General features: G+C 46.0%; 1 protein-coding gene across 2 annotated transcripts in view; it reads right to left on the bottom strand.

The window, feature by feature from the left end:
• NEGR1 (neuronal growth regulator 1) overlaps positions 1-23,426 on the bottom strand; it is a 548,474-nt gene that overhangs the window by 179,801 nt on the left and 345,247 nt on the right. For both annotated transcript variants that reach the window (XM_077277581.1, XM_077277582.1), the window contains exon 4: positions 20,788-20,919. In XM_077277581.1, the coding sequence (XP_077133696.1) occupies positions 20,788-20,919 (132 nt within the window). The remainder of the gene's footprint in view (positions 1-20,787; positions 20,920-23,426) is intronic.

The following is a 23,426-nucleotide window of genomic DNA, read 5'->3' as shown; positions in this document are numbered from 1 at the left end:
AACATCTAGTGAGAGAAGAGCGTTGCTTGAAAAGATCCAGGGGGGTCCCTGTCAGGGGTGGGATCCTGGCAAAGGCCTAGCGAAAGGACAGATCGTTACGGAGCCGTGCCTGCACCTCATTGCAGCGGCATCTTAAGAAAGGACACGAAGCGAAGGATATTGTGGAGAAGTGAGAAACGAGATCACAGCACAAAGGCGATAGAACCAGTAGGAGTCGTGCCCCGAGATCGGCAACATCCTACTGAGGCGCGTAGCCGGTGGGCGGAACGCCGAGGAAGTATTAGGCTCTACGCATTACTTCAAACCAATGGCAGGACAGTTAATTTTAGGTTGGCTGCCTCACCTTAATCACCTAATGAAGACAACGGAGGCAATTGTGGGAGAGGGGCGTCTCTAGGGTCCCTATAAAATAACTCCAGGCCTACCCCTTCATACGGGTGCGTCCTATCCATATCATCTGGGGGACAGAGAGAAAGAACAGAAACATACACGACAGTTGTGAGGACTATCCCGTGGTGCTCAGCAGGGAAGTACTACAACACCCAGGCGCTAGTAGGTAGGCACTGATTTCCACCTGCAAAGGGAACTCTGGATGTGCCTTCGGACCGGCCGGTCTCAGCCAGCCCTGTTAACAGTGCTCTGGATTGTGGATGCCGAAGCCTTCAGTAAAGAGGTAAAGAAAAGAGACTGCAACCCTGTGTCCTCGTTATTTACTGCGACTTGCACCGTCACCTACACCTTTTATTGGGCGCCCCTTAGCAGGACCACGGACCGGGTCAGGCCACCGTGACATCCTCAGAACCGATAGACCTGGTACCGAGTACCCCATTGTCCTGCGTCTGGGGGCCGCTCCACCTACACCCTCCATTGCTTGACTGACACTGGAGACACAGGTGACATCATCTCTGCCCCAAAATCTTGCACACGTGTCGCTTTTCTTTTGGAGTGGCGCATGAAGAGCGGTGTGTGTGCAAGATTTCATCATGGATCCAGATCAAACAGGCATTGTATGGTAGGAATTGTGGCCACTGACATATACACCACTATCTCTGTTGAACACAAAAATGAAGCGGATGGGATTTCTTGAAGCAACGGGGCAAAAGGGAGCAAAATTTGGTCAACAGTAACAAAATCAACTGGGGATCCTTGGGTTGGGTCCACCATGGCATGATTTTGTGAGCCACCCCCCATCTAGGAGGAACAGGCACATGCCCACGTTTTGTTGCATTGTTTTCTTTGGTGATATTGTACACCTAGGAGCACAATCAGGATATATCATCAGTAAGATCTAACGGGGTGCATGTGAGTGAGCCTACAAGAAATAGGCGCAAGTGAAAAATGAAAATTTGAGTAGTCTTCTGCTGGTGCATTAATGGCCCAATATCTCTGTAGAACAGTCCTGGAGAAAGACCATGCCCTTTATATTTTTAAAGAACTTTCAGGATAGACAGGATTGTTCTGGTCACTTGATATTTTTGTTGATGGCCAAATGCACCATCCAAAAGTAGAGTAACGTTAGTCGTAAAAGGAGTCTTGCTACTTTTGACTTCTTGATTTGCAGATTTTGTGGGTGCAAATTCAATGATGGCGCAGAGGATTTCCAAATAACACATTGCCGCTGTTATTACATAACAAGCTGAGCTGGGACTATGTGTTCACTTACCCACTAATCCAACAACATGCCATATGCTTACCGGGATCCCTCTCCGTATGGATATTATGCACATAAACAAACTATTTCTGTGTAAAAATCTGAGCAACTCTAGAGTTTTCATACTTTGTTTCCCAGTAAAATACCACTATATTACCTTGCATAAAATCATACATTTTTGCACTCCAACCCCCAGTCTTTTATTGTCTTTAGTGTCAGAAAACTCAGAAATTGGACGACGACGCTAAGGCTCCAGAGAGGAAAACCGTCCCTAGTCCCCAGAGCTATAACCATCATGTATTCCTCCTTATTGGTCTGCCAAACGATGGTTTCCCTGTTGGAGTTCTGTAATGATCACCAAATATAAATTACTGAACTCCTCGTGTTCTCTCCCTCTACTAACCTACCTTTGCCTGACATTGCCATCTCCGTGTGTGGTTCCACCATTACTCCACAGCAACATGCCCGCTGCCTTGGGGTCATACTTGATTCCGAGCTTTCCTTCACCCCCCACATCCGATCACTGGCTCGCTCTTCTTATCTGCATCTCAAAAACATTTCTAGAATTCGCCCTTTTCTTACTTTCGACACTGCAAAAACTCTTACTGTCTCACTTATTCATTCTCGTCTGGACTATTGTAACTCTCTACTAATCGGCCTCCCTCTTACCAAACTCTCCCCGCTCCAATCTGTCCTGAATGCTGCAGCCAGGATCATATTTCTCACCAACCGTTACACCGATGCCTCTACCCTGTGCCAGTCATTACACTGGTTATCCATCCACTCCAGAATCCAGTACAAAACGATTACCCTCATCCAGAAAGCTCTCCATGGCTCAGCACCACCCTACATCTCCTCTCTGGTCTCAGTCTACCACCCTACCTGTGCCCTCCGCTCCGCTAATGACCTGAGGTTAGCATCCTCAATAGTCAGAACCTCCCACTCCCGTCTCCAAGACTTTACACGTGCTGCACCGATTCTTTGGAATGCACTCCCCAGGGTAATACGATTAATCCCCAATCCCCACAGTTTTAAGTGTGCCCTAAAAATGCATTTTTTCTGACTGGCCTACCGTCTCAACGCATTAACCTAACTATCCCTGTGTGCAGGGCCGGCGTCAGCACCCGGCGTACCCGGGCAAGTGCCGGGGCCCTGGCGAGACAGGGGGGCCCATTCAGGGCCGGCGTTAGGGGCAGGCAGCTGCCAGTGCCTAGGGCCCCGCTCCCTCAGGGGCACTCAGCTAGCAGCACATCACACAGTTGCTATGGGGCCCCTGTGAGGCAGGGGGGGGGCCACCTGTCGCAAGTGCCAACTCCTCCGCCGCCGCTTTGAACTTTGCCAGCATCTGCCGGTAAAGATCAAAGCAAATGATGGAGGAGAGAGCGTCACCTGACGCTCCCTCTCCCATCGTTCCCCACTCTGCCTCTGACACTGCCGCTGCGCGTGCGCGATGACGTCATCGCGCACTTGCTGTGTGTCAGGCAGTGCAGCGGCAGCCGCCGAGATCAGAGCAGGGAGGGAGCAGCGCGGCGCGGGAACGTTGAGAGGTGAGGAGTGGTTTTTTTTGGAACAGTGAGTACTGGACTATGGGGCCATTCTTGGGGGGAGGGGGCCTGTGCTGTATACTACATGGCTGTTCTATATACTACATGGCTGTGCTATATACTACATGGGCCGTGTTATATACTACGTGGGCTGTGTTATTTACTACATGGCTGTTCTATATACTACGTGGGCCGTGTTATATACTACGTGGGCTGCTATATGCTACGTGGGCTGTGCTATATACTACATGGCTCTTCTATAAACTACGTGGGCTGTGTTATATACTATGTGGCTGTGCTATATACTATATGGGCTGTTATATGCTATGTGGGATGTGCTATATACTACATGGCTGTTCTATATACTACGTGGGCTGTGTTATATAATATGTGGCTGTGCTATATACTATATGGGCTGTTATATGCTACGTGGGCTGTGCTATATACTACGTGGCTGTGTTATATGCTACGTGGGCTGTTTTATACTACATGGCTGTGTTATATAATACGTGGCTGTGCTATACACTACATGGCTGTGTTTATATGTGATCATGAATCGTGGTATGTGTTAAGGGGGGGGGGGGCACTGATACTCTTTCGCGCGGGGCCCTCAAAAACCTGGAGCCGGCCCTGCCTGTGTGGCCCATTTAAAAAAAAAAAAAAAAAATTTCCTTAAACCATAATCAGGTTCCTCACATCATGTCCTCATACACTTTATGCAGTTAATAGCCTCTGTGTCTGTACTGCTACATACTTAGGCTGATAACTGGTTCATGCAGCTTTACATGAACACCCGAGCCTTACACTATGGCTGGTCCAAATAACTAAAGCAATTGTTACCATCCACCTCTCGTGTCTCCCCTTTTCCTCATAGATTGTAAGCTTGCGAGCAGGGCCCTCACTCCTCTTGGTATCTATTTTGAACTGTGATTTCTGTTATGCTGTAATGTCTATTGTCTGTACAAGTCCCCTCTATAATTTGTAAAGCGCTGCGGAATATGTTGGCGCTATATAAATAAAAATTATTATTATTAATTATTATTATAATTACAGATCTGTCCTTTTTTACTTTCTTGTTACCTTTTGAGAAATTTTGAGATTAAAAGCTTTAAAAAAAACCCCATGAATTTGTGATACTCTGTCGGGTGATGTTTTTGCTATACGTGTCTATGGCAGAAATTGGAAGTTTTTAATTACATTTGCGGAACAGTAAGGATGGAGGTGTCTGTAATTCACAGCAGAGGAGAACTTGCATTCTTACTCTCTAGTTTATGGCTCACTAGGTTATGTGTCACTCACGCTGGCCGGAGCTGTCCAAGGTGCTGGAAGTAAAGGCTCGCGCGCAGCGTTAGAGAGGAGCGACGTCTTCTACCCAAAGTCTAATTCTTGTGCCGTCACCCTACAAAAGGTAAGATCAATACTTGTTTTCCCTTGTAGAGGCTCATACACATGGATGTTTTGTTACATCCATTTGTCATGAAGTGAAGGGAATACAAATGGAGATTGAATTAGATATCAGTGATCCGTGATATATGGATGTAGCATGTACGGCGGAAAACACATTACCGGGCACATTCCTTCCATTAAGGTCTTCTTATTCCCCACACAAACAATCTCTTTAATATGAGGGCTGGAAAAAAAAAAGCTGATTTTGCTATAGGGACGTAGGTTAGCAAATATATGGATGTAAAAAGTAGGTCTCATATTGCAACTACAATTGTTTATTGTTCCAAAGCATCTGTAATCATGAAATCCTGAAAATATATCAGATTAAAAGTCTCCTAATGTTTTGTGTACACAGCTCAAATGCTGATTTATGTGTCTCTATGGTTACAGACTACAAACAAACCCTGCATGTAGTCAGATCCCGCTGTCATGTGTTACTCCCCTTTATCTACTCTAGAATATTGTTACATGGTTTGCGCCTTTCTTAACAAATTCCTATAAAATTTGAAGAGCCCTGTCTTAAAGGCTATGTCTAACTTGTTTGACCACTTAGTTTGCATCATAAATGATGTTTGACAAGCTTGGAGAATGGAGATGAAGGTGCATGGTTATAGGTGAACAATTGTGTGTGCCCCATACAAATGTCTTTCCCAGAAAGTCTTCTCTAAAAGTTGCCTCTGTAAGCCAAATAGGATCTGTGCACACGATGCTACACTTGAAATAATGCATACATTTTTAGTGTGGGAGCTCTACCTTATCTAATTATAGAGGTTGCCTGTGTGAACTTTTGCCTGCAGTAAGTGTATTAGTAGGAAGGAAGTGAAAGGCGTTATGGAATATATCACTCATCTCAGGACGATGTTACCTCTGACAGCGACACCATCAGTTTGACTCTGCGCAGAACAGTCTGACTGATCAAAAATGACTAAGAGGGATAATTTTTGGACTATTTTTTTTTTTAGTTTTAAAACATATGAAAAGTGTGTAAGTGTGCTGTGTTATTAAATGGGCTGGTGGTTACCAACAGATTACCATTAGCTTCTATAAGGAAGTCACTTTGACATTACTAAGGCTATGCTTGCTATAGGGATTGTATACAGTCCTAGGAAACCTCAGTGTTATACAACTCCGTTCAGGGCAATTGGAGTTTCTGTGATTTGTGGTGAATTTATTTGACACAAATTGAATGTTTTGGGAAAATTTGCCGAAAATGCTGGAGAATTGAAATTGTAAAAGATGTGATCATCTCTGACCTCGGCAGTGGGACGGGGTGTGTGTGTGGAGGGGGGGGGGTGCACTGGTAAATCTAAACCTTGGTGGCCCTGAACTGCAGGATGGCAAAGGCAGGGAAAGCGTGTTTTAGGCTTATCACAGCAATCATCATGCCATTGATGCAGTCATTTTGCAAGCGAGGGTAAATGAAGGACACCGGGTAGAGTGACCATACATGTGACACATATCGTCACTTTTCAGTCCCGTGGTGTAGTGTCGCTTTGTTATGTAATTGGGCAGACAGAGGGGCTCCATGGCATTGATGACCAGTAGCTTTTACACCCTACGTGACCGGTATAGATAACTGGATGGGATTGCCATAACCTCAGGGCAATTCTAGAATACTTCTATGAATCCATGATTGGGTTGGTTCTACAAATATACACTTTTGGGAAGGGAAATCTTGAACAATGCAGTGGATTTATTTCCTAAGTCTAATCTTGCAGGAATTCGTCTATTTGCTTTCTGCTGGTGCACTGCACCGGATGATACATTTAATCAATCCACTCATCCTGCATTTTCACAAGTCATTTCACGTGGCTTAGTCAGCCGTATAACATGTTAACCGTCCTCTTGGCTCGTCATCTGCAAGATGTTTAGTTTGTTGGAGTGGATATACTCTCGCTTCAATTCATATCCCCAGTACACCTCCCCGCCTGCCGCACCGTCTCCTCCACCGAAATGTTTAAGACTTGAGCAACAATCAGACGGGATGCTGTGATTTGCAGCCATAATCTTCTCGGAGATTACGAGAATGTGCAACCAAATCAAATCATGTTCTTCTGTTCCGTGTCTCAGCAAGTCCTGAGCTGGAGCCTATTTCCTAATGTGTTGGGTGAGGTGAGACAGGTTTTCATGTCTTTAACTAAATTCTCTGCCTGATACAAGGAAGATGCATGGTAAGCGAGGACGGAAGAGAACACCAGAACTCAGATAAAACAAGGGGAAGGGAACATAATATTTCTTAGCTAAGAGAACACTCTGCAAGCAAGTCGCTACATTGTACTGTGTTGTGTGCAGTAGACATGGCGGCAAGGCATGCAACTGGTTTGGTACCTATGGGTGGCACACTGTTTTATGCCATGGTCCCTTCTTTGTAATAAACATTTGCAAGTGGTAATAGGATTCATTTTTTAGGAAAAGATCACGAGTGGTGGGATGTCTCTGCATCAAGGATACTGTGGGGAACAGGAACAGATGGTAGAAACCAGAACGTGCCTCATTTTGTTTATGCTAAGGAAGGACAAACCTATTGGAAGCCAATGCCAAAATATTTCCGGTACCTCAAATATAATTTTCTGAACCCAATAAATCATTAAAATGAGCGCAGAAGAAGTCACTTTATAAACTACAGATTGTTTCCACCTATACCGTGTATGATCATTAATGCCAATATGGTGTCCAAAGCTGCTCTGCGTCATGAATGATCGGATGGAGTGATCACATCTGGAGAAACTCAAGACATATTTTTACTTGAAATATTTTGGTGCTTAATTAATGTTCCCCGAGACGCAAAGGAGCTATTAATTTGTCTTCTTCTTCAATCACCATTATTGCCGGCTGCCTGGAGACTCAACGTCAGAATATGGACGCTCCTGCAGAAAACACGCCTGTTTCTATAGCAGCATGATGGTTGAATACGCTGCTTAAACACAGTGAGCGAATAATATACATTTATACAAGTGTGCTGGTTTTTGGGCAGCTTTGTTAAGAATAAGCTCCTAAACAAGGGAAGGAACATAAATCAACGGTGGTGACCAAGTGGGTGTTTAGATGACATTCATGGTATTTTATGGAAAACTGCGACATTCACACATGACCATAGGTTGGGTTGTGTCCGTACTATACAAATACCCGTTAAATTCTGATCAGTCAGTTTGGTGACAAATTGGTCAACTGTAGCCCTGTCTTGGAGGGAATCTGTCAGCAGATGTCACACCCAAAACTATTTATATGTGCATGTAGCTCTTCCGAAGACAAGTCCAGCAAAACGCCTCCTCCTCCTTCACTGACAGTCTCTATGTTGCTGTTGTGTGACTGCAGGAAAAGAAGCCACCGGTGAAGCAGGAGAAGGTGGCGCTGGGTGGTGAATAGATCTGGAGTGATTTCGATCTACCATAGCTCTTGAACCTCATTTGCATATCAATTCCAACACTGATTTTTCAGTAATGGAGGAGCGAATGGGCCATGTAAAGGTATTGCTGGACTTGTCTTTGAAATACAGGTGCTTGGAGGCTCCAGGAAAAGGAACATTGCAGAATAAATTAATGTCCATACCCATTTTTACCTACCAGGCCAGGAACAATGGAGAGATCCAAGATCTCATGGACCCTGAAATCACTGCGCAGTAGTAGCAATATGTTATGCAAAGACATTTCATAGAGGCTACAGATAGCTTGGAGTCATCAACCCAAATCCTACGAACTATAAACTGTGCCGCTAATTATAGACCTGTCTCTAATCTTCCCTTCATCTCTAAACTCCTCGAACGCCTTGTCCACTCCTGTCTCATCCGCTATCTCTCAGATAACTCTCTTCTCGACCCTCTTCAATCTGGTTTCCGCTCTTCACATTCTACTGAAACTGCCCTCACTAAAGTCTCTAATGACCTACTAACAGCTAAATCTAATGGTCACTACTCCATGCTAATTCTCTTGGATCTCTCCGCAGCATTCGACACTGTGGATCATCAGCTCCTCCTCACTATGCTCCGCTCCATCGGCATCAAGGACACCGTTCTCTCTTGGTTCTCCTCCTATCTCTCTGACCGATCCTTCACTGTATGTTTTGCTGGTTCCTCCTCCTCTCACCTTCCCCTTACTGTTGGGGTTCCTCAAGGATCAGTCCTAGGCCCCCTCCTCTTCTCCTTGTATACTGCCCCTATTGGACAAACAATCAGTAGATTTGGTTTCCAGTACCATCTCTATGCTGACGACACCCAATTATACACCTCTTCTCCTGTTATCACGCAGACCTTTTTAGAAAACACCAGTGATTGTCTTACCGCTGTCTCTAACATCATGTCCTCCCTCTATCTGAAACTGAACCTGTCAAAAACTGAACTCCTCGTGTTCTCTCCCTCTACTAACCTACCTTTGCCTGACATTGCCATCTCCGTGTGCAGTTCCACCATTACTCCAAAGCAACATGCCCGCTGCCTTGGGGTCATCCTTGATTCCGAGCTTTCATTCACCCCCCACATCCGATCATTGGCTCGCTCTTCTTATCTGCATCTCAAAAACATTTCTAGAATTCGCCCTTTTCTTACTTTCGACTCTGTAAAAACTCTTACTGTGTCACTTATTCATTCTCGTCTGGACTATTGTAACTCTCTACTAATCGGCCTCCCTCTTATCAAACTCTCCCCGCTCCAATCTGTCCTGAATGCTGCTGCCAGGATCATATTCCTCACCAACCGTTACACCGATGCCTCTACCTTGTGCCAGTCATTACACTGGCTACCCATCCACTCCAGAATCCAGTACAAAACTATTACCCTCATCCACAAAGCACTCCATGGCTCAACACCACCCTACATCTCCTCTCTGGTCTCAGTCTACCACCCTACCCGTGCCCTCTGCTCCACTAATGACCTCAGGTTAGCATCCTCGATAATCAGAACCTCCCACTCCCGTCTCCAAGACTTTACACGTGCTGCGCCGATTCTTTGGAATGTACTACCCAGGTTAATACGATTAAACCCCACAGTTTTAAGCGTGCCCTAAAAACGCATTTGTTCAGACTGGCCTACCGCCTCAACGCATTAACCCCTTCATGACCTTGGGATTTTCCGTTTTACCGTGTTTGTTTTTCGCTCCCCTCCTTCCCAGAGCCATAACTTTTTTATTTTTCCATCAATATGGCCATGTGAGGGCTTATTTATTGCAGGAATAGTTGTACTTTTGAAAGACATCATTGGTTTTACCATGTCGTGTACTAGAAGACGGGAAAAAAATTCCAAGTGCGGTGAAATTGCAAAAAAAGTGCAATCCCACACTTGTTTTTTGTTTGGATTTTTTGCTAGGTTCACTAAATGCTAAAACTGAGCTGCCATTATGATTCTCCAGGTCATTACGAGATCATAGACACCAAACATGACTAGGTTCTCTTTTATCTAAATGGTGAAAAAAAATTCCAAACGTTGCTAAAAAAAAAAATTAAAAAAATTGCGCCTTTTTCCGATACCCGTAGCGTCTCCATTTTTCGTCATCTTGGGTCGGTTGAGGGCTTATTTTTTGCATGAGCTGATGTTTTTAATGATACCACATTGGTGCAGATACGTTCTTTTGATCGCCCGTTATTGCATTTTAATGCAATGTCGCGGCTTCCAAAAAACCATAATTCTAGCGTTTCAATTTTTATTCTCGCTATGCCCTTTAGCGATCAGGTTAATGCTTTTTTTTATTGATAGATTGGGTGATTCTGAATGTGGTGATACCAAATATGTGTAGGTTTGATTTTTTTTTTTATTGTTTTATTTTGAATGAGGCGAAAGGGGGGTGATTTAAACTTTTATATTTTTTTACTTTTTTTTTTTTTTTTTTTTTTAACTTTTGCCATGCTTCAATAGCCTCCATGGGAGACTAGAAGCTGGCACAACGCGATTGGCTCTGCTATATAGCAGCGATCATCAGATCGCTCCTATGTAGCTGAATTACAGGCTTGCCATCAGCGCCGACAACAGGGTGGCGCTCACAGCAAGCCAGCATCAGCAACCATAGAGGTCTCGGGCTCGATGGCCGGAAGTGCCGGTTAAATGCCGCTGTCAGCGTTTGACAACCACATTTAACTAGTTAATAGCGGCGGGTGGATCGTGATTCCACCTGTCGCTATTGCGGGCACGTCAGCTGTTCAAAACAGCTGACATGTCCCAGATTTGATGCGGGCTCACCGCCGGAGCCCGCATCAAAGTGGGGGTTCTGACCTTGGACGTACTGTACTATCCCGTCCAAGGTCAGAAAGGGGTTAACCTAACTATCCCTGTGTGGCCCATTCAAAAAACTTTAACCATAATCAGGTTCCTCGCATCATGTTCTGTTACCATCCACCTCTCGTGTCTCCCCTTTTCCTCATAGATTGTAAGCTTGCGGAATATGTCGGCGCTATATAAATAAAATTATTATTATAATCTGTCTCTGATCCAAAGGAGCAGATGTTCTCTTCAGTAGGAGTGGCCCTTGGGGAAAGCCACCATTGCCTAATGGACTAACCCGTTTTGGTAAGTTTAGTGATGGGAGCTAATACAGATCCTTCATGTCTATTGCCTTCTTGGGTGAGAAGATTCCTGGTGGCCACATCAGCTCCCTTACTCTGTATCGATCTCTCTTGGCGTCACGTCTACATGTCAGATAGTTCATGGCCTTGTAGGCACTGCCGTGTAGACGGGACATGAGCGATGACATGCCACTTTGGGGTGATGCATCGGCTGGATCCAACCATGAGTGGATGGAAGAAGAGCGCTGTCCCAACATGGGGCTCGAGAACTTGAATGTTGTGCATTGAAGTTTATTGGGCGTGTACAGGTCGAGGGCTAAACTAAGAAAAGCTGAACAGGATTGTCATTTTGTGTGATTTGGAGAGAAAGGGATAATCTACAGCGCTGGAGCAGGAGAGGTCTGCTGAGATGGCAAGAACGGAGTAACGAGGTGGAGCGACCTGGGGGGTGGAGAACAAGGCAGACTGGGAACTGTGGATTCAGTGTTATTCCGTGTTGCATGTTACGGACACTACAGACACTTCTATCGCTGAACTGGAAAATATACTTTCCTTTTTTTTGGATGCATAATACTACCATACATGCAACGGTCACAATCATTGATACAAAGTTTACAGAATGTGGAGCTCCACTTTCATAAGACATCGCAATCTTCAATGCATAAATGTACATTGTGCCGGGGTTTAATTTATGGAAAGACAAGGCGCCACTGTAGTCAATGAATGCAGCACAAGACGGCAGCGCGGCCTTCAGAAGAAATCCGAAAATTATTCTGTTCTTAGAGGGAGAAAAAGCAAAACATACACAAATGATTTGCCGTAAATCAGCATCAACCAAAAAAGACTTAAGGTACCGTCACACTAGGCGATATCGCCAGCGATCCGTGACGTTGCAGCGACCTGGATGGCGATATCGCTGTATTTGACACGCAGCAGCGATCAGGATCCCGCTGTGAAATTGCTGGTCGCTGCTAGAAGGTCTGCACTTTATTTGGTCGCTAGGTCGCCGTGTATCGCCGTGTTTGACAGCAAAAGCAAGGATACCAGCGATATTTTACACTGGTAACCAGGGTAAACATCGGGTTACTAAGCGCAGGGCCGCGCTTAGTAACCCGATGTTTACCCTGGTTACCAGCGTAAAAGTTAAAAAAACAAACAGCACATACTCACCAGCGCGTCCCCCAGCGTCTGCTTCCTGACACTGACTGAGCACCGGCCCTAAACTGAAAGTGAAAGCACAGCGGTGACGTCACCGCTGTGCTGTTAGGGCCGGAGCTCAGTCAGTGTCAGGAAGCAGACGCTGGGGGACGCGCAGGTGAGTATGTACTGTTTGTTTTTTTAACTTTTACGCTGGTAACCAGGGTAAACATCGGGTTACTAAGCGCGGCTCTGCGCTTAGCAACCCGATGCTTACCCTGGTTACCCGGGGACCTCGGCATCGTTGGTCGCTGGAGAGCGGTCTGTGTGACAGCTCTCCAGCGACCAAACAGCGACGCTGCAGCGATCGGCATCGCTGTCGCTATCGCTGCAGCGTCGCTTAATGTGACGGTACCTTAAAGCAATATCTGGTGCAATCAATGGGGGTAAAATAAAATGAGATTCCTCTCTCAACATCTGATGTGCTCGATTGCAATTTTTTTTTTATAGGACTGTGGGCAACCATAATGGAGAATTCATTTCTTATTTATATAGTCAGAAGATAAACTATGTTTTAGGGTAGAGGGACAAGAACAAGAACCTGGCATTAAAGTGCCCATCTTCTACTTCGCAGTGATCAAGAAGTTTGTGTTGGCGTATATGATACAACAGCTACAGGCTTATGCTGTGAGCAGAAATATAGAAAGTTTAGGGCAGCACCTCACCACAAATAAGTAGATACAGTGGGGCAAAAAAGTATTTAGTCAGTCAGCAATAGTGCAAGTTCCACCACTTAAAAAGATGAGGGGCGTCTGTAATTTACATCATAGGTAGACCTCAACTATGGGAGACAAACTGAGAAAAAAAAATCCAGAAAATCACATTGTCTGTTTTTTTATCATTTTATTTGCATATTATGGTGGAAAATAAGTATTTGGTCAGAAACAAAATTTCATCTCAATACTTTGTAAAATATCCTTTGTTGGCAATGACAGAGGTCAAACGTTTTCTGTAAGTCTTCACAAGGTTGCCACACACTGTTGTTGGTATGTTGGCCCATTCCTCCATGCAGATCTCCTCTAGAGCAGTGATGTTTTTGGCTTTTCACTTGGCAACACGGACTTTCAACTCCCTCCAAAGGTTTTCTATAGGGTTGAGATCTGGAGACTGGCTAGGCCACTCCAGGACCTTGAAATGCTTCTTACGAAGCCACTCCTTCGTTGCCCTGGCGGTGTGCTTTGGATCATTGTCATGTTGAAAGACCCAGCCACGTTTCATCTTCAATGCCCTTGCTGATGGAAGGAGGTTTGCACTCAAAATCTCACGATACATGGCCCCATTCATTCTTTCATGTACCCGGATTAGTCGTCCTGGCCCCTTTGCAGAGAAACAGCCCCAAAGCATGATGTTTCCACCACCATGCTTTACAGTAGGTATGGTGTTTGATGGATGCAACTCAGTATTCTTTTTCCTCCAAACACGACAAGTTGTGTTTCTACCAAACAGTTCCAGTTTGGTTTCATCAGACCATAGGACATTCTCCCAAAACTCCTCTGGATCATCCAAATGCTCTCTAGCAAACTTCAGACGGGCCCGGACATGTACTGGCTTAAGCAGTGGGACACGTCTGGCACTGCAGGATCTGAGTCCATGGTGGCGTAGTGTGTTACTTATGGTAGGCCTTGTTACATTGGTCCCAGCTCTCTGCAGTTCATTCACTAGGTCCCCCCGCATGGTTCTGGGATTTTTTCTCACCGTTCTTGTGATCATTCTGACCCCACGGGGTGGGATTTTGCGTGGAGCCCCAGATAGATGGAGATTATCAGTGGTCTTGAATGTCTTCCATTTTCTAATTATTGCTCCCACTGTTGATTTCTTCACTCCAAGCTGGTTGGCTATTGCAGATTCAGTCTTCCCAGCCTGGTGCAGGGCTACAATTTTGTTTCTGGTGTCCTTTGACAGCTCTTTGGTCTTCACCATAGTGGAGTTTGGAGTCAGACTGTTTGAGGGTGTGCACAGGTGTCTTTTTATACTGATAACACGTTTAAACAGGTGCCATTACTACAGGTAATGAGTGGAGGAAAGAGGAGACTCTTAAAGAAGAAGTTACAGGTCTGTGAGAGCCAGAAATCTTGATTGTTTGTTTCTGACCAAATACTTATTTTCCACCATAATATGCAAATAAAATGATAAAAAAACAGACAATGTGATTTTCTGGATTTTTTTGTTCTCAGTTTGTCTCCCATAGTTGAGGTCTACCTATGATGTAAATTACAGACGCCTCTCATCTTTTTAAGTGGTGGAACTTGCACTATTGCTGACTGACTAAATACTTTTTTGCCCCACTGTATGTAGGTTGTGGTTTAAATATGCCAAAAAAAGGATGATCCCAATCCTCCATAAGATCCACAGGTGGAGAGATCAACAACAGCATCCAAAGTATCTTCTTCTTTATTAATACATCACGTAATACAAGGAGACAGCAACATTTCGACTTTAAAAAACAATGGCATGAAAAAGAGTCACACCTATCTGGTTTGTAAGGTTGAAACGTTGATGTCTCCCTTTATTATGTGATGTATTAGGAAAGAAGAAGATACTTTTTGCTCCCCGGACGCTGCGGTCGCTCTCTTCACCTAGGCTGATGAGCAGACATAAATGGCGCGGTTAGTTGTCGGAGCCGGTACAGTATGACCTCTCATTCTTATTAGTGTTGGTTCCCTTCCTGCAATCCTCCATGTTGTCATGATATGATTTGCTGAATGAGTCTGCTGAAAGCTGAAATCTGCAACAGTCTGATCCTCAACTTGACAAGTAATTTGGATGATATGGCAGTAACCAGAAATAATGGCCCCTCTGTCATCCAGGATGGAAACCTGCCCCTGAAGCCCTCTGTACTGTAAAGGGCTCCCACATTGTATCACATTATATTAAGATTGGTGATAGATTCTTTACGAAGAGCAATCACATCTTTCATTCTTTCCTCATCCCTTCCTTTCTCTTCTAGGCACCTCATTGCTCTTACCAATCAGTTGGTTTATGGCAAACTCGCCCACTCTAAAGTCCCCCAGAATAAGTGGAGACCTTCCAGACCCCTGGAAGTATAAGGAATCCTCCCAGACCCCCATATTCCTGCCTGAAGACTGCTGGCTACCAGCTATCTCTCTAGTTTTCTTCAATCAGGGATGTGGAGAATCAGGGAATGGGGATGGGAGAGGTGGGGAACTGGCGAAGATGATTTGTGTCTCCACAAAAAGGGACAATATACAACTTGATGTGCTAAAAATGGCTAACTTTCTGCATGCTGAAAAAAGTTTGTCAACTCTGGCTCCAGGCTTCAAAACACTTTGACCGAATGATCTATGGATCTATCTCTCCCGACTTCTAGATACACATTAAAGGGGCTGTCCATCACTGGACAATCCCATCATAACCAATACAGGACCTGAATTAAGAAACAACAATCTATACTTACCTCCTGCTTCCCGGAGAGGGACGGGACTTGTGCCACCTGCCACCTGCAGTCAATAAGCGTCTGCTCGTCAGCTGCTGCCTTTACTATTTCATCATAGTGGATTTCCGCCACAACAGAATAATGATGAGCTGCAGCCAAAGAGGGACCACCAATGCTGGCATGTCCGGCCACCTTTACACTAGTGTGTATGGGAGCCTTCACGTAAAAAGAAATGGTGCCCAATAGGGAGAAACAATCATTTCCTTGGAACAATCTCAATTTTTAGTTCCATTGCAGACGTAACTGAAAGGATCTGACCCAGGTGAAGCTTTCCAAGGTCCATAACAAAAAAAGCTTGCATCTATGGGTCTCATTATGCTGCCCTGTTAGAGGGTGTCGTGTCAGAGCTGAGTGGATTCATATACAAGTAAGAAGGAAAGGATTCAGTATAACTTGTATTTCCGTCACTTAAATCCAGGGCCGTTTCTTCAACAGGGCGGGCAGGGCGGCCACACGGGGCGCCGTGGGGCCGGGGGGCGCAGGAGAGGCCTCGGGCCCCGGTGGTCCCCTGCCCGCTGCTGCTGCTGTTTAAGGGCTGTCAGGGGCGCGGATGCCGCGCTCAGTGCTGAGCGCGGGCGCGCCCTGCCCGAACTCAGCTGCAAATCTGACAGCTGAGCGGTCAGATCATCGCCTCGCGTCGCCGCGCCCCCCCCCCCGCACCGCACATAATGGTTGCGGCCACCTCGGCGCCGCCACTCACCCATACCTCCCAACCGTCCCGATTTCAGCGGGACAGTCCCGCTTTGGCACCGGGGTCCCGCTGTCCCGCTTCGGGCATTTAAAATCCCGAATTTGCGGCCGCCGGTGAAGCCCCGCCCACTTCCGGGACGTAGAGAGAGCCTGTTTTTTTTTTTTTTTATATAAAAGCTGCCTCCTGACCGCCCGCGCAACACCCCCCCCCCCTCCCGCCCCCTGTGCGGCGCTGCCACGCTGAAGGAGAGAGCCTGCAGCAATCAAGAAGAAAGGTCAGCGATTCACTACCTCTGGCTGTGTGTGCACGGAGCTCCGGCTTCTGCTCTTAGCTGCTATCCCGGCAGAGAAGGAGAGACGGGGGAGGTGCCGGGATAGTGCAGAGCTGTGAGCAGGAGACTGAAGACTTCAGCAGAGAGCTGCACATGGACATCAGCCGCCCCTGCATCACAGAGGAGATTGTGTGTGTGTGATGTGTGTGATGGCTGCGTGTGTGTGTGTGTGATGGCTGGGTGTGTGTGTGTGATGGCTGTGTGTGTGTGATGGCTGCGTGTGTGTGTGTGTGATGGCTGCGTGTGTGTGATGGCTGCGTGTGTGTGTGTGATGGCTGTGTGTGTGTGATGGCTGCGTGTGTGTGTGTGTGATGGCTGCGTGTGTGTGTGTGTGATGGCTGCGTGTGTGTGTGTGATGGCTGCGTGTGTGTGTGATGGCTGCGTGTGTGTGTGTGATGGCTGCGTGTGTGTGTGTGATGGCTGCGTGTGTGTGTGATGGCTGCATGTGTGATGGCTGCGCGTGTGTGTGTGTGTGTGATGGCTGCGTGTGTGTGTGTGATGGCTGTGTGTGTGATGGCTGCGTGTGTGTGTGATGGCTGCGTGTGTGTGTGTGATGGCTGCGTGTGTGTGATGGCTGCGTGTGTGTGATGGCTGCGTGTGTGTGATGGCTGCGTGTGTGTGATGGCTGCGTGTGTGTGTGATGGCTGTGTGTGTGTGATGGCTGCGTGTGTGTGATGGCTGTGTGTGTGTGATGGCTGTGTGTGTGTGATGGCTGTGTGTGTGTGATGGCTGTGTGTGTGTGATGGCTGTGTGTGTGTGATGGCTGCGTGTGTGTGATGGCTGCGTGTGTGTGTGATGGCTGCGTGTGTGTGTGTGTGTGATGGCTGCGTGTGTGATGTCTGCGTGTGTGTGTGATGGCTGCATGTGTGTGTGATGGCTGCGTGTGTGTGTGTGTGTGATGGCTGCGTGTGTGTGTGTGATGGCTGCGTGTGTGTGTGTGTGATGGCTGCGTGTGTGTGTGTGTGATGGCTGCGTGTGTGTGTGATGGCTGCGTGTGTGATGCATTTGTGTCAAAGCTGCATGTGTTTGTGAGCTGCGTGCCTGTGTGTGAGCTGCGTGCCTGTATGTCATTATACAGTATGGAGCATCATGTGTGGTCATTATACAATATGGAGCATCATGTGCGGTCATTATACAGTATGGAGCATCATGTGCGGTCATTATACAGTATGGAGCATTATGTGTGGCCATTATACAGTATGGAGCATCATGTGCGGTCATTATACAGTATGGAGCATCATGTGCGGTCATTATACAATATGGAGCATCATGTGCGGTCATTGTACAGTATGGAGCATCATGTGCGGTCATTATACAGTATGGAGCATCATGTGCGGTCATTATACAGTATGGAGCATCATGTGTGGCCATTATACAGTATGGAGCATCATGTGCGGTCATTATACAGTCTGGAGCATCATGTGCGGTCATTATACAGTCTGGAGCATCATGTGCGGTCATTATACAGTCTGGAGCATCATGTGCGGTCATTATACAGTCTGGAGCATCATGTGCGGTCATTATACAGTCTGGAGCATCATGTGCGGTCATTATACAGTATGGAGCATCATTTGCGGTCATACAGTATGGAGCATCATGTGCGGTCATTATACAGTATGGAGCATCATGTGCGGTCATTATACAGTATGGAGCATCATGTGGGGTCATTATACAGTATGGAGCATCATGTGCGGTCATTATACAGTCTGGAGCATCATGTGCGGTCATTATACAGTATGGAGCATCATTTGCGGTCATACAGTATGGAGCATCATGTGTGTTCATTATACAGTATGGAGCATCATGTGCGGCCATTATACAGTATGGAGCATCATGTGGGGTCATTATACAGTATGGAGCATCATGTGCGGTCATTATACAGTATGGAGCATCATGTGCGGTCATACAGTATGGAGCATCATGTGTGTTCATTATACAGTATGGAGCATCATGTGTGGCCATTATACAGTATGGAGCGTCATGTGTGTTCATTATACAGTATGGAGCATCATGTGTGGCCATTATACAGTATGGGGCACTGTGTGGCCATATTTTTTTGTTTATAATTATTGTATATGAAACAGTGTGATCGGCAGTGCTAAATGGGTGTGGTTGGGATGTGGATATGGGTGTGACTAATTATGAATGGGTGTGGTCAGAGGCGTGGCCTAAAATTTGCCGCGGCGCGCAAAGCGCGCCGCAAACTTTGTCCCTCTTTCCCATCTTCAAAAGTTGGGAGGTATGACTCACCTCCGCTCCGCGCTGGATGAACAGCGAGAATGAACAGCCAGGATGAGGCAGCTCGGCCACTCCCACACTGATAGCAGGGGCGCCGCGCTCTCGGCTGAGCACGGGCGCTCCCTGAGACAGTGATCAAAGAGCTAAGCACACACACTATCACTGTCAGACTAGGCTGCCTGGCTGTTGCCAATTTCAATGCTGGACAGGACAGGCTGCAGTCTAGTCTGACAGTGGTAGCAGTATAGCAAAAATGCCCACCCCCTGCCTATGGATTAGTCCTTCCCTTCCCAGCAGCCCCATTTAGCAGTCTGAGCGCGCTCAGACTCAGAGGGCAGAGGGCACTGACACACTGAACAGGTGAGGGGGTCTGAGGGATGGGATGGGTTGGGCTAGCCTTTTTTTTTGGATGGGGACCCCCACACCTGCCCCCCCCCCAACCACCCTTGGGGCATGCTGATTTGGCATGCCCCACAGCATGAAACCCGGGAGGGGGCCCAGCTGACTTACCTCATCTTTGGCAGTCTGGTGGCATCCTCACCCAGGCGAGAAGTGTTGGAAAGAGTTATGGCAGTAACTGTATACCTGGCAACCAATAATTTAGCTTTTCGAGGATCGTCAAATACATTGTTTACACCAAATAATGGACATTTCCTTGGGCTTATAGAGCTTCTTGGAAAATTTGAACCAGTAATGAGAGATCATTTAAAACGAATTACTTCCCAGGAAATCCATACACATTACTGTGGAAATTTAATTCAAAATGAAATTATCTGCTTGATGGCCTCTCAGGTGAAGAAATGTATTCTAGAAAAAGCCAAAAGATCTAAGTATTTTTCAATAATGTTGGACTGCACACAAGATGCAGGTCACACTGAACAGTTGTCATACACCTTAAGATTTGTTGATATAGATGATGATCACGTAGCAATAAAGGAACATTTTATTGGCTATCGTCCTGCTACTGATACATCTGGGGAAAGTCTCGCCAATCTCCTTTTAGAAGAGATTAGTAAATGTGACCTGGAATTAGAAAATGAACTGGCAGAAAAGCTGAATTATTCGGAAGCTATTAATGCTTTTGCAGCGGCTAAATCTAGAAGAGTCAGTTTCTCATAAATCTGCAACCTACAATTTTTAGGATCTGTTTCCAAAATAATTAATAGATATTATTTACCTACAACTTTGTTCTCACCGTTAATAATTAGCATACTTGTCCCTTTTCCCCAAGTTCTATATAAGTTAAAGGCAAATTATAATTTATTAAAAAAAGGGAAGATACAAGCCTGCTCTCTATTTATTACTCAAGCCCACAAAAATAATGTTTATTATTTTCGGTGCCGGGGGGGGGGGGGGGGGGGGGAGAAATTTCCTACTCTCGCCCTGTGTCATTTTTGGGCTAGAAACTGCCCTGCTTAAATCTATGATTATTTGGGGTTTAGGAGTCCAGTGGGCGGGCATAACAGTTGACAGACAGTTTTCCTGTACCAATCAGTAAATAGTTCCGCCCACTGGACTCCTATCCCTAAAATGCGCAAATATTTAAAAGTTACATGATATCTTTTCCTACGAAGCTGTATATCAATCTTCTCCGTTCCTCGTCCTCTATTTCACGCTGTCCGCAGATTAGACGCTCATATAAGTTCTTTTCCAATAATATGAAGACTTCAACCAAAGTGGTTTATTTTTAAGCAATAATTGCCATATTTGCCCAATCTAGCCCTTATTGCATTATTCATAGCTACTTACAGTTTACAATGATATTCACTTTCTTCACATCTGGAAAGGGTACAGTGTTTTCTGCCAGACACTCATATTCGCCAGCCTGGTCTCTCGTAATGCCATAAATATCCAAGTACTGCCCGCTTCCAAAAGGCTTCGCTGAAAGAAAAGAGACAAAATGAAAAAAAAAAATTAAAAATAAAAGAATTAAAAGCAATATCACGTACATTAAATCTGCAGGAGTATTTTAGCCGAGTACTTTAATGCGGCTTTAACACCATCAATAGTAATGAAAGCTTTTAGCACTTTCTATTTTTTTTTCATACAAATTGAGCTATTGGCAATAAAGAAAAATATATTTAAAGATATATTTTATTACAGCGGCGATGGTGCGGCAGATACGAGCCACAAGAGACCGGAGCACGAACACTGGGATGGAATGGGGAATCTGGCAGATTTGTTTTCATCTACATTTTTACTAATTAATATTAGAATCTATCTTTATTATGTTATAAGCTCAGTTTTTCTGATACAGATCTCCAAATCTCTGGTTTTCTTCACGCAGCTATAGAGTTTATTAATGATATTCTGTCCCTGTGCAGCCACCACTAGGGGGAGCTCCCTGTATACAGAGATACATAAGATCCTGTCTGCAGCCACCACTAGGGGGAGCTCCCTGTATACAGATACATGATAAGATCCTGTCTGCAGTCACCACTAGGGGGAGCTCCCTGTATACAGAGATACATGATAAGATCCTGTCTGCAGTCACCACTAGGGGGAGCTCCCTGTATACAGAGATACATGATATGATCCTGTCTGCAGCCACCACTAGGGGGAGCTCCCTGTATACAGAGATACATGATAAGATCCTGTCTGCAGCCACCACTAGCGGGAGCTCCTTGTATACAGAGATACACGATAAGATCCTGGCTGCAGTCACCACTAGGGGGAGCTCCCTGTATACAGAGATGCATGATAAGATCCTGTATGCAGTCACCACTAGCGGGAGCTCCTTGTATACAGAGATACACGATAAGATCCTGGCTGCAGTCACCACTAGGGGGAGCTCCCTGTATACAGAGATGCATGATAAGATCCTGTCTGCAGCCACCACTAGCGGGAGCTCCTTGTATACAGAGATACATGATAAGATCCTGTCTGCAGCCACCACTAGCGGGAGCTCTCTGTATACAGAGATACATGATAAGATCCTGTCTGCAGTCACCACTAGGGGGAGCTCCCTGAATACAGAGATACATAAGATCCTGTCTGCAGCCACCACTAGGGGGAGCTCCCTGTATACAGATACATGATAAGATCCTGTCTGCAGTCACCACTAGGGGGCGCTCCCTGTATACAGAGATACATGATAAGATCCTGTCTGCAGTCACCACTAGGGGGAGCTCCCTGTATACAGAGATACATGATAAGATTCTGTCTGCAGCCACCACTAGGGGGAGCTCCCTGTATACAGAGATACATGATACGATCCTGTCTGCAGCCACCACTAGGGGGAGCTCCCTGTATACAGAGATACATGATAAGATCCTGTCTGCAGCCACCACTAGCGGGAGCTCCTTGTATACAGAGATACACGATAAGATCCTGGCTGCAGTCACCACTAGGGGGAGCTCTCTGTATACAGAGATACATGATAAGATCCTGTCTGCAGCCACCACTAGCGGGAGCTCCCTTTATACAGAGATACATGATAAGATCCTGGCTGCAGTCACCACTAGGGGGAGCTCCTTGTATACAGAGATACATGATAAGATCCTGGCTGCAGTCACCACTAGGGGGAGCTCCCTGTATACAGAGATACATGATAAGATCCTGTCTGCAGTCACCACTAGCGGGAGCTCCCTTTATACAGAGATATATGATAAGATCCTGGCTGCAGTCACCACTAGGGGGAGCTCCTTGTATACAGAGATACATGATAAGATCCTGGCTGCAGTCACCACTAGGGGGAGCTCCCTGTATACAGAGATACATGATAAGATCCTGGCTGCAGTCACCACTAGGGGGAGCTCCTTGTATACAGAGATACATGATAAGATCCTGGCTGCAGTCACCACTAGGGGGAGCTCCCTGTATACAGAGATACATGATAAGATCCTGTCTGCAGCCACCACTAGGGGGAGCTCCCTGTATACAGAGATACATGATAAGATTCTGTCTGTAGTCACCACTAGGGGGAGATCCCTGTATACAGAGATACATAAGATCCTGTCTGTAGTCACCACTAGGGGGAGCTCCCTGTATACAGAGATACATGATAAGATCCTGTCTGCAGTCACCACTAGGGGGAGCTCCCTGTATACAGAGATACATGATAAGATCCTGTCTGCAGTCACCACTAGGGGGAGCTCCCTGTATACAGAGATACATGATAAGATCCTGTCTGCAGCCACCACTAGGGGGAGCTCCCTGTATACAGAGATACATGATAAGATCCTGTCTGCAGTCACCACTAGGGGGAGCTCCCTGTATACAGAGATACATGATAAGATCCTGTCTGCAGCCACCACTAGGGGGAGCTCCCTGTATACAGAGATACATGATAAGATCCTGTCTGCAGTCACCACTAGGGGGAGCTCCCTGTATAAAGAGATATATGATAAGATCCTGTCTGCAGCCACCACTAGGGGGAGCTCCCTGTA

Source organism: Ranitomeya variabilis, chromosome 8 (genome assembly GCF_051348905.1).
Source record: "Ranitomeya variabilis isolate aRanVar5 chromosome 8, aRanVar5.hap1, whole genome shotgun sequence".
Lineage (NCBI taxonomy): Eukaryota > Metazoa > Chordata > Amphibia > Anura > Dendrobatidae > Ranitomeya > Ranitomeya variabilis.
Note: the sequence above shows the minus strand (reverse complement) of the source record. Positions and strands in the feature narration are given on the sequence as shown.